The sequence below is a fragment of the Saccoglossus kowalevskii genome, chromosome 22, assembly GCF_978046115.1.
Source record: "Saccoglossus kowalevskii chromosome 22, keSacKowa6.1, whole genome shotgun sequence".
Lineage (NCBI taxonomy): Eukaryota > Metazoa > Hemichordata > Enteropneusta > Harrimaniidae > Saccoglossus > Saccoglossus kowalevskii.
The window spans coordinates 28290430-28303501 of NC_140662.1; the positions used below are offsets into that span (position 1 = coordinate 28290430).

General features: G+C 38.7%; 1 protein-coding gene across 2 annotated transcripts in view; it reads left to right on the top strand.

Annotated features, from left to right (window-relative positions):
* LOC102807623 (uncharacterized) overlaps nt 1–5468 on the top strand; it is a 33163-nt gene extending 27695 nt beyond the window's left edge. For both annotated transcript variants that reach the window (XM_006818604.3, XM_085495622.1), the window contains exons 5-8: nt 2194–2319; nt 3035–3175; nt 4440–4585; nt 5125–5468. In XM_006818604.3, the coding sequence (XP_006818667.1) occupies nt 2194–2319; nt 3035–3175; nt 4440–4585; nt 5125–5181 (470 nt within the window). In that variant the 3' untranslated portion in view covers nt 5182–5468. The remainder of the gene's footprint in view (nt 1–2193; nt 2320–3034; nt 3176–4439; nt 4586–5124) is intronic.
* The last annotated feature ends 7604 nt before the right edge of the window (nt 5469–13072 follow it).

Sequence of the window (13072 nt, forward strand, 5' to 3'; positions counted from 1 at the left end):
TGTTTGTTTGTTGTTTCATGGAGAAGATGTGAAAGCTGTCGCCATGGCAACAACTGTTTTGAATAATTAGTTCAGTAAGTTAGAAGTAGAATAAAACTAACCTGTCTCATTTTCACAACTTCGTACACACAACTGTGTACACATGCATACAGATATTAATAAATGTAAACAATATGTAAATGTAAAAAATAAATGTAAACAATATGTAAATGTAAAAATAAATGTAAACAATATGTAAATGTAAAAATAAATGTAAACAATATGTAAATGTAAAAATAAATGTAAACAATATGTAAATGTAAAAATAAATGTAAACAATATGTAAATGTAAAAATAAATGTAAACAATATGTAAATGTAAAAATAAATGTAACCATCTATACAAGGTTGTGAACAGTGGAGCATTATGTGACGTTCTGGATTTCATTTTGAAAAAAAATAATATACTAGTGTAAACTTAAGCAACACGATTATAGACGCATTATGGACGAAATCATGATAATATTGTTGTTCGATACTCCGTACTGAAGACCAAGGCGTATTTTGATTTATCATAAACTGAAACTGTTGCATTTGCAGAAACGCAGCAGTATGCGTTCCATGAAAATTCAAAGCCTTCAATGCGCATGTGCAGTAATTGTCATTGTTCAGTCCAAGATAAATCATAATTCAATCTACCAATGTACTGTGTCAAACAACAATACTAACAATTACATGTTCTTGTTCACATTGCATCTTTGAATATAAGACACCAGCCATCGACGCCTCTGTATTCGAATGTCGTCAAGGAACATATATACGTGTACCATACATGCCATGAACACGATTATCGACGTGTATACATGGTATTTCTCATTCGGTAAAAGGTCAAGGCAAACGATCAATATTCTAGGTTGAAACGCATCTTAGTTTAGCCGGTTTCAGCCTTTGAATATCTGTTTAAAGCGGGGGAAGTCGTCATCTGCGGCGGACGGCCATAGCGTGTTGTTGTTTACAAACAAGCGTCTCTGCCCATGAGCCTTTGTGTATTTAGCGTGATTATAAATTATTGTAATTTAAAAAACAACAATAATTTTAAAATATCATTCACGTGTTATGGTTTCATTTATAGTTTTTTTTTACGTTTCATATTGTAACAACTTTTTATATATCACTGTGGCTTATTTTTGTTCTGTGAGGTCATTTTGGAAACCTTTTATCTCAAAGAAGAAAAGAAATCAGATACACCAAGAAAAAAACTGTTCTTGCAATATTTTTGGTTCAAATAGATTTAGATTTTAACGAATTGTACAGTTTTCCCGAAATGCCATAGCGGTTATCATAGACCTAAACTGTCGTCGAGTTAAGTATGAAATCACATTCACCGATTACAGACAAATCCGTTGCTAAAGTGTCGGTACTAGAAGCGATGGTATAAATGAATTAGTCCTGGGAACGCACATTGAGATTTAATAATTTACAGAATGAATTGCTGATTATATCCTAGACCAAATCAATATTTAAGATGATTCCCAAATCAATAAATGGTGGAAGAGTGCAAACATAGTTGACTTCAGATAGCATCAAATATGGTGACGTAGATGGTTTTGTTTCTCAACTGACTTCAAATGACTTTCTTCGCAAATGGACGTCGAGATCTCGTTGAGAGGGGAGAACCACGTGACTTAGTTGCCCTCAAATAACATTCGCTAAAGTTACGGCGCCCACTGTTCCCCTGCCTTACCCCGGACTTCTCTCATACATCACATTGTGCAACCGGAAATTACTTTGGAAACCTTGTGTAAACAAATATCAAAAAAAGCTCCTCAGGATAACATCTCGATAAAACTAATCACATTTTATGACATTTAATATTTTGTTTCTATATGCCTATAACACACAAAACTCCTAAAAACCCGAGGCTGTGTAGTGAGTAGAAAAGCTCCCTTTAGGTCCCCTTGGTGTATCTGATTTCTTTTCTTCTTTTGACATTTACAATTGAATGCGCGTGGGAAAACAAACGTCGGAAGTTAGTTTTCAAAAATGTCATGCCCACAATTTTTTGTATTCTATCCTTTCAATTATATTACGTACAATTATATCTGTTATTTGATTTAACAGTCATGGTAAATTAGCAGATTTTTCGGCGGAGGGACACTGATTGTGAAGAGTATAAATCAGTATTATAGTTATTTATTTCTATATATCTCACTAGATGCCTACGAGTGCGAGGAAGGTTGGCAGAAGTGTGCAGATGGTAAACAGTGTATCAACAGCTCGTGGATTTGCGATGGTAAACAATACTGTGCCGACGGCAGTGATGAACAACTATGTGCTGCTGGTATGTTTTACAGTGTCACAGGTTTAGCACAACGCCTGTAAACAAATATGTATTTCAGTTTTACATGTGTTGTATACGTCGCATAGGTCCCATATCGAACAGGACGCGATGTGATTTACCCAAAATATTGCATTAGTCAATGTATCAACTGACCTAGACTAGTTGTATCAATTGACCTAGACTAGTTGACCTACTGACCTGCTAGTTGTCTCAACTAACCTACTAGTCACGGTTGACTCAACTGACCTACTAGTTCACTCAATTGATCTAATTGACTCAACTGACCTACTAGTTGACTCAACTGACCTACTAGTTCACTCAATAGATCTACTAATTGACTCAAGTGACCTATTAGTTGACTCAAGTGACCTACTAGTTGACTCAACTGACAACTTGGCACCCACTAAAGGTGACAATAAGCTATTTTAAAAACACTGAAATGCGTCGTGTTAGTTGTTATTTGATGTTATTTTATATTATATTATACCAGAATAAGCATGCTTTAGGATTGTAGTGGAGGGAGAGTTTAACGAAAACCAACTGGTTATGAAATGGCGGACTGATACATTTAGAGTGAGCAGTAAGCTGGGTCAATTGTTTAATATTGCAAGCACTAAGTATAGAATTGACTTGATTTTTTGCACTTTCAACGACGTATGTGACGTTATTCACTATCTCATTAATTAATGAACTTGGCATGTATGTGTCATTACAGAACTTAAAGAAGAGTTAAACTGGAGCTTGTGTTTGATTGGCGTATCAGTGCCATGTGACAACGGACTTCATTGTTATCTGGAAAAACTACAGTGCGACGGAAAGGAGGCGTGTAGTGACGGCAGTGACGAGTGGAATTGTGGTAAGTAATTCGCGGTACTGAATGTCACTAAAAACATCTACGGGTACTTGAGGATGTTGATACTATCGGCCATGAACGAATGGAAATTACCTCAGACTAGTAGTCTGAGAAGTTATCAATGTCAGCTCACGATGATTGGTTCATTTTGCTGGTGACGTATTGAGATCGTATTTGCATATATTTGCAGGTCTAAAGAACTGTTCCTATGTATATGTCGCGCTCTCTAGCACTCTCCCGTGACGTAAATGAATGTGAAGGACGCTGTTCACAGACGTTGATATTATTTCTGATATGTCGTCGTCCGTCGGTGTACTTGGAGGTTGTTATAAAACAATCTCCCCTTAAATTGCGTCGTATTTGCGAATGAAGCTACTGAAATACTAAGAACACAAGTAAAATGTCGCGACAATTCTTTATCTCACAAGGTTTAACGATCTATGTGTAATGCTGGACAAATAAAGCTGATTTCGCGGCAGATTTCGTTATTTCATTTGAAATGTTACAGTCAATTGAATTTGAATGGAAAATAAAGAAAAAACATAATAGAAACAAAATAAAACAAAACAACTCTCAAACATTGTAAAACACAAACAGACAAACACAGACAAACGAGAGTGGCAAGAGAAAATTAATTCAAAAATTAGGTACAATCTAAACAATGAACGCAACAAACTTAGAACGTACTGTCAATTTAAGAAAACTTAGGAATTTGAAAATTAAAATTATTCAGAAATTTCAATTTTCGTAGAAGCTTGGTGATCATAAATTGAATGAAAAAAAAACGAAATTCTTGTTAACGAAATAGTGTGTAAAAATGTTGAGAAGATAAAATTGAAGATGAGAACAATCTTGGAATATGCAAATTATAAAACCGCCTAAAGATGTTAATTTTACTTCAATAATGAAAATCACTTGCAATGTATTTGATAAAAAAATATATAATAAATATCACCATTTTGGAAAACAGGGGTGAAGCACTTTATAGTTGATGGAGGAACCGTAATATTGCACACGCTCAATTTAAAACTAGTAAATATGCATGTGTGTTAACCTTGACTAGTAACGATTTGTTGTCTACAGCGTGGAACTCCAGCTAGAATATGAAATGTACAAAATTATACATGTGTGGCTCACAGTAAAATATTTTCCGTTAAATATAGGGTGATAATGTAGTATACCAAATAAGGCACGTTCCATGTATGATATGATCTATTACTTACTTATTATTATTACATTGCAAATTATGTTTTCTTGTCGTTTACAGAGGAATACAAATGTCCATCTGAGATGGTAAAGTGCATGGATGGCAAGCAGTGCATCTACTTGGAATGGCTATGTGATGGCGAAGTACAATGTCATGATGGAAGTGATGAAGCATTCTGTGATTTGACAGGATCGAGCACTGAGACTGTGAGTTAAATATATAAACAATATTATGTGTCCTAAACTGTTCTGGTATTGTCTGGTATTATCTGACACCAATACTATCAGTATTATACTAGTACGTTTTGTATTACAACTGCTAAAATTTGGGGATAAAATAATCGGAAAACCATAACGATGGTGGAGTTCCCCCATACAATACCAGGATATGTGACTGTTAGTGGTCGTGCATGCAGTCTAATTTATGTTACATTTTGAACAAGTTTAAAATATAATTGTTTAATATTGCTTCCTTATATGATACATAGTGACACACATGTTTTATTTGCATTACACACTTTATAATGCAAAATATATCCAGTATGTTTTCATAAATATATAATGTATAAATACAATATAATATAATATAGGGAAAAAATTACATTCCCATGACATTTCCGATATTTAGTGGTTGAACAATATGAATATTAGGTGTTGATACGTAAGGGACGTCGTGTGCATTGCATCATGGGAACAATGAATACATGCATGTTAACATCACTGTATAACCCTTTGTATTTTCACAGAATGATGGAGGGTCATCGGTAGATGACTACATGGACTTCGTTGGAAGTACGCGATAACAACCACCGCCGCCACCACCACCACAGCAATTATACAAACCATTTAATATAGATGTTGCCAGAGACACCGGGATTTAGACAGCACTGATAGTATAGATGCTAACACTATCTTCCTTAACATATCGTTCCAGAATATAAAACTATGATGTATTTTGCTTAGGGTAGTATTTAGATTACGAGTTTTATCGATAAATATATATTGTATATGATAAGTTTGTACGCAGACTGCACGCAATAAACATACATAGAATATTCATTGTGGTAATAAAGTCACGCTATTAATTAAACGTCTGTATTCTTTCTATGCCCTCTTTAGCCCTAAAATCACAATTTCCCTAATGTTGAACACTTCCACACATCGTCTTATATGTACAGCGTTTCATAACAGAAGTCATACATATAATATTGTAAGAGAAATATTTGAGTAGTTCAGGGACTGTCTCTCACAAGTTATATCACCCTGTAACAAACTGACGGTGGTCGCGCCAAATCAATGGTCGATATCGACTCTCACGGACGACACCGGTTAAACACTAACAAAAAACCTCGCTTTAACTACCACAAGCAACCACTGCACTCGCATCCGTCAAAGAATGGTAACGGGGACGAAATCAATGAAGAAACACACACCATTCAGGAATAAAACAGCAAAGAACTGTATTCTTCATAGTACCGCTTCAAAACTACAACACACGCTTACTAAAGAAAAAAACTAAGCGAACAATAAAGATGACCTCATAATTCGATCACATGACTTCAAAGTCAGCACGTAATCGGCTAAGAGAAATTATACGCGTACTAGTTCCATATATGGATTGCGATGTTCCCGCGAAAAGTAGGTTTCCAGGACCAGTGACGTTTCTCGAATATACACGAAACTATACGAATGTCCGAGTAACTAAATAATTCCATGACATTCCTCCCTCCCAGACCAAACTACATCCTGTGTTTGCGTCATACTATACAATCAAATATGAGAAATTCGAAGTACAAAACAGTGAAATAAAGTATGAAATAAAATTATAAGAAATAACAAATGATTCTATAATCTACTTACATATGTGAGCGAACTACAAGTTCCTGTAAAGTAAGGTTTTAGTCATTACACAAATCAACAATAACAAAGCAATATCAGTCTTATTAATTATTTGCTTTATAATCAAATCTCTTTTATATTATATGTCCGTTGTCCATGAGTTTGGATAGCTGAACAAATCAAATATGGTTAACATCATCATCATATAGGTTAATTCTTCTGATTGTTCCAAATCCATAATAGTTGGTCGGTTTACGTTCTCTTCTTGGATATCTTTGCGAATCACTAGGTGGTTCCATAATCTCAGTGCATGTCTCCTCGTTAGTAGGACCGTTTACATTTCCACCATCAGCAGAATCAGAATGGAGCTGGATATTGGGTGCAAGTGTTTCTGTTGCGGGTTCGTAAGTAGTTTCAACAGACTCTGAATGGTCACCAGCAACTCCAGCTGGTTCAAACATCGGTGTCTCACCATGAGTTTCTGATGAAGGGGAAGTTTCGTCCATCTGATCTGTCTTTGGATCAATTATCGGTTCCTCAACAATTCTCCAGGTTGAAAACCCTGCCTGTCCAAGTGCCGATCGTAGTGTTTCTTCTGGACACGGGCACTTATAGCCACCTGTTCTCTAGCCTAGGCATGTGCTTTCTGCAACTTCGATTTCAGATCGGTCACATAGTCTGTCTGTGCCCTGGCATCAGGATCATTACTTTCAAACATTAAATCCACTGACAAACATACATCTCTGCCAAGCATTAACAAATTAGGAGTTTCACCTGTAGAGGAATGCACAGATGATCTATAAGCCATGCCGACATAGGGTAAATACTGATCCCAGTCCTGTTGTTGTGCCAATGGATCAAGATAAGTCTTAATCGATCCAACAATAACCTTCATATGTCTTTCAACCAAACCGTCACTTTGAGGATGGCGAGGTGTAGTGTACGTCTTAGAAATGTCCAATAACTGACATACTTCCTTGAAAACAGTGGATATAAAATCTCTACCCCTATCAGAATGAGTCTCTCGAGGCATACCAATCCTAGTGTACACATTATCAACAAGTGCTTTAGCCACTGTTGTTGCCTTCTCATCCTTCACTGGAATGCATTCCAACCACTTACTAAAGTAGTCAGCAAAAACTTTCTTGTTACCATCAAAACTTTCCGTGAAAGGACCTAGGATGTCAATGGCTGTCCTTTCCATCGGGTAGCCAACCAGGTAGGATTGTAAGGGGGCTCTCTTACGTCTTTGTGGCATCTGACGACGTGCACATACATCACATGACCTGATATATGCTCTGATATCAGATGTCATTCCATACCAGAAGTACCGCTGTCTCAGTTTAGAGAGGGATTTATCCATTCTAAAATGTCCACCTGCTTTAGCTGTGTGCAGCCCATGCAACACATGCTGTCTACAGTCTAGGGGCAAATACAGCTGCCAGGTCAGTTGCGTACCATCAGCACTTTCAAACAATCTATACAGAACACCATTACTGGCACGAAGATGATCAAATGAAGACCAGCACATTTTTACCTCAGGAGAAAATGCAGAAATTTTCTTCCACGCAGGTCTTTGCATAGCATGCTCAATGGCAGAAATTAAAGTGCTCATACCAGCCTCCTGATGCTGTTTCTCCCGGAGTTCACTGTGGTTCCATGTTGGGTATTGCACCAAAATACCAACATCTGACTGCCCATTCATCTCACCTCCCTGCTTGGATTCATCTCAACATACCGTCATCACCCTTCCAGGGGGTAACCCAGGAGTACTACCAACTCCTACAAAATCCTGACCAACCGGTACATATTCAGAAGCTAATGGGTTCATTGAGGGAGCTTTCTGACTAGATTCATCATCCGAATCTGGATCACATTTAGAGGCACTAGTGCTAGCATGCATCTGACCACATTGTTTACATCTATAAGTAGGTGCTCTACTTAATGCATCTGCATTGCCATGACGTTTGCCTGGCCTCTGGACAATGGTGAAATCAAATTGTTGCAATAATTCAATCCAGCGAGCCAGCTGCCCCTCCGGATTTTTGAATCGCATTAACCATGTTAAAGAAGCATGATCTGTCCGAAGTGTGAACTTTCTTCCTAACAAATAATGACGATAGTATTTGACATAATTTACAACTGCAAGCAACTCTCTTCTGGTCACACAATATCTGCGCTCTGCAGCTGACAAAGCCCGACCTGCATAACCAATAGGCCTTTCCTTTGCGTTCTGTATCTGGGACAAAACAGCACCAATGCCAAAACCACTAGCATCGGTATCTAGTATAAAGGTTTCATATTCAGATGGAAATGCCAAAACAGGAGCAGATGTCAAAGCATCCTTCAGACTATCAAAGGCATTTTGACATTGCATTATCCAATCAAAGACAACATTCTTCTTTGTTAACTCATGCAAGGGTCGTGCTAGTTCTGCGACCCACCTGACAAAACGTCTGTTGTATGAGGCCAAACCAATGAAAGAACGAACCTCTGTCACAGAACTGGGTGTAGGCCAATGCCGTATTACGTCCACCTTTTCAGGATCTGTCTCAACCCCATAATCCGAAATTCTGTGACCCAAAAATTCAACTACAGAGGCAAACAGCACACATTTTTTAGGTTTTAGTTTTAACCCTGTCTGTTGTAGCCGATCAAAAACTAATTCTAATCGTTTCAACTCCTCCTCAAACATTCTGGCAAATACAATAATGTCATCCAGATACAAGATTAGGATTTTCCACGACAAACCACTGAAACAACGTTCCATAATTCTTTCAAAAGTGCTTACACCATTGGTCAAGCCAAATGGAAGCACCTTCCACTGGTATAACCCAGTTTTCGTACAAAAGGCAGTGTATGGTTTAGACTCTGGCGCAAGTTCAATTTGCCAATATCCTGATTGTAAATCTTATGTAGAAAACCATTTCGACCCATAGAGTGATTCCAAAGCATCGTCAATCCTTGGGAGAGAAAAGCTGTCCTGGACAGTCACTGAATTTAGTTTACGACAGTCTATGCATAGCCTCTGTGTCCCATCTTTTTTTGGACTAAAACTATCGGGGAAGCCCAAGGGCTTAAAGAATCTTCAATTAATCCCCTATCCAAGAGATTTTTCGTATGTTTTGGAGTACAGTATGGAGCTTGTCGCACCGGTTTTCCGTCTACTACTATCTCATCTTTTATCAAATCCACTTTACCTAAATCCTTACGATCACAACTAAAAACACTAGAAGATTTGACCAACAAATCAACAAACTGTTGTTTCTGTGTTTTATCCAAACCCACACTACTCTTCCTGTACAGCTCCTTAAGATGACTCGGCACAAGCGCTTCAAAATCGTCTGAATTTGCCTGGTGGAAATCAGATCTAATAGAACTAGAAGGTGTACTAATAGAACTTTCACTACTATGATTATTTACAATGGTTTCCTTCTTATCCGCCAAGGATTCCTGCTGGAGATTGAATGGTAAGACCCTATCTGTGTCAACCCTAAGAAGTGCGATAGCCGTCCCAGCTATAAGTATTTGGTCAGTGGGAGTCACATTGAGTGTTCGGATTGGAATCCTAGCACTCCATGGATATACAACAGCATGGCACACTGCAATGCCATTTTCAAAACTGCCAGTAGACCGAGTTGGCATAACACAAGCAGTGTAATTAACCTCATGTTCAGGAACTACACAAGATTTCCCCATTCTTGTCACATGAGGGCGCTGAGCAAAGCCAATTTCACCTTGTTTTGGGAAACTTACTTTTCTACCAACAATCTTTATCAACAACAATCCTGGATATATAAGGCTTCAGACATACAGAGTGCTGAGGACTATCAAAACATGGGATTATATGATCCTTCTGTTCCAACACACCATTGAATGTATCAATTTTACATTTTAATGGACTTAGTGTAGACATATCAAGTACACCGGTATCCCAAGATTCCAATTCCACAATATATATTGGTACTTCAACAGTTTTACCACATAAAGTGACCTGCATATAGCAGAAACCAAGTACTTCCTGTTTGTGATTACCAAAAGCACATACTGGCTCCCTGACCACCTGTAGCTGTGGTCTTTCCGTTTCTGGTACTTTCAAAAACCAATGCTCAGCCAGGAATGAATCGGTAGCCCCAGTGTCTATTTGAATACGGCCTTCAACACCATTAATCTCTACATCAGCAAACAATCTTGTTTTACCACACCAATTTTTATTATTGGTCATTGAACGTGTTCTAACTTTACCCAAGACACTACTGTGACAGATTTCCCGGGACTGCTCACTTTTGGTTTTCTTTACTGGGACTGGGGGTTGACCCTCACACCTAGTCCGTCGGTGTTTAAATCACTAGGTTTTTGTTTGGTGGGACAATCCCTACGAAAGTGACCAGGTTGCTGGCAAGCATAACATACTTTCTGACTTTTACTCTGTGTTGACCTTTGACCTTGTGACCTCTCTTGGAGAGTAACAATCTCGGTTTTCAGCGTTTCTACACATTGTTGTAGCCCTTTTACAACACCAACTAAATCAGACAGCTGACCAGGGACACTGTCACTGTTACCAACAATTCTAATACCAGGCCGCTTTTTCAAATCGGAGCCAGGTTTGGTTAATGTCAAATAGTTTTTCTCATGTATGCTCTCTCGTACTACATCATCAAATAAACATCCTGGCTTCCTAGCTGTCTTCACTTTACGGCGGATTTCGGGCGTATCTATAGCATTGAAATATGCGTCAATGCAGAGCTGTTCAAACATCTCCCCTCTAGTTTCAGGGTAACCAATAGCAACTAGCTCACGTATATCTTGAGCCAAACTCTGTAAACTTTCACCCTCGTTTCGATATCTCTGTTTTAAACTCAAGCGACTAATATCTCTTTTACCAATAGAACCAAATCGTGAGACCAAACGGTGACATAAACCTTTATATGTCAGTTGTGCTATGTCAACCGTGCTTAATAACTATAAAGCTGGCCCAGTTAACATTGCCAGCAAATACTCTTTGCCTTGACTCTCTCCCAAATTATGCATATCACAATAAATATTAAAGTGGATCCGATACGTGTCCCATGACAAACTACCATCATATAGCTGAGGGGTCAATCTAGCACGATGGAAATTACCCATTGAACTCTCTGGAAAACTAGATTTAGTGGCTGCATTACAAAAATGTTTTTCACTGGCAATAACTTGATTATTTATTCCACCCAGTTTACTTTCTTTGGCGGAAGTAAACTCGTCACTATCGCACGCCTTTTCAGCCTCACTGGGTTGCTTAGCAACAACACTACGTTGATCTAAAAATAACCCGCTCTTATCGGGACGTTCATGTTCCCGCCATTTTACAACAGAGCCATTTTTGTCAGTATTCTCAACAAATGAAGCCTTCAACGTAGTTTCGGACAAATGAAACGACTCCCAAGCTTTCTTTAATTCAGCATTGTCATTTTCAAGCCGTTTCTGCTCCTCTAATAAAGTTTGTCGCCAATTTTCAAGTTTATTACTCCCCCTCACCTTGCCAGATAACGGAGTACTCATTTTTATCCCAGAATCGGGAACATTAAATGCAACCTCCCTATCCACCGACACTGTCTTTTCAGCCATTCGATCGGCAATACTGACCCACGTATAAGATAGAAGTAATAATGTGAAAGATGCTATCAGAATCCAAATAATGGATTTTCTCTGATCAAGAGCAGAAGAAAAGTGTGGCGCTCAGTGTTACCGACTCGACAGCATGAAAACTGACAGCAAATACAAATAAGATCACAAGAAAACCAGCTTAGCGCATGAGTTAAATGCAACTCGTAAAACCTCAATAAAACACCGTGACGTCGACCAATATCAAAAGAACGTCAGTTTCTAGGTTCGTATCACTACGGGAATTTATCGGTGACAAAGTCGTTGAACAAACAAAGATTCGGTAGCATGAACTGAAAACCAACAACAAAACTCACCAGACATCAATCCCGCCTTCGCTGCCACCAATGTAAAAGAAATATTTGAGTAGTTCAGAGACTGTCTCTCACAAGTTATATCACCCTGTAACAAACTGACGGTGGTCGCGCCAAATCAACGGTCGATATCGACTCTCACGGACGACACCGGTTAAACACTAACAAAAAACTAACAGCTTCTTTGTTGACAGCTTTTTCGACGAATCAAATTCTGCCTTGCTGCGAGTCAATTTCAATGTGACATATCGGTACGTCATTTATCAATCCCAATTACACTTCCTGTCCACATCAGATTACTGACAGTGGGAGACTCCGATCACACTTACAGTCTACATCAGACTACTGACAGTGAGGGACTCCGATCACACTTACTGTCTACATCAGACTACCGACTGAGGGACTCCGATCACACTTACAGTCTACATCAGACTACTGACTGTGAGGGACTCCGATCATACTTACAGTCTACATCAGACTACTGACAGTGAGGGACTCCGATCACACTTACAGTCTACATCAGACTACTGACAGTGTGGGACTCCGATCACACTTACAGTCTACATCAGACTACTGACAGTGAGGGACTCCGATCACACTTACAGTCTACACCAGACTACTGACAGTGAGGGACTCCGATCACACTTACAGTCTACACCAGACTACTGACAGTGAGCGACTCCGATCACACTTACAGTCTACATCAGACTACTGACTGTGAGGGACTCCAATCACACTTACAGTCTACATCAGACTACTGACAGTGAGGGACTCCAATCACACTTACAGTCTACATCAGACTACTGACAGTGTGGGACTCCGATCACACTTACAGTCTACATCAGACTACTGACTGTGAGGGACTCCGATCACACTTACAGTCTACATCAGACTACTGACT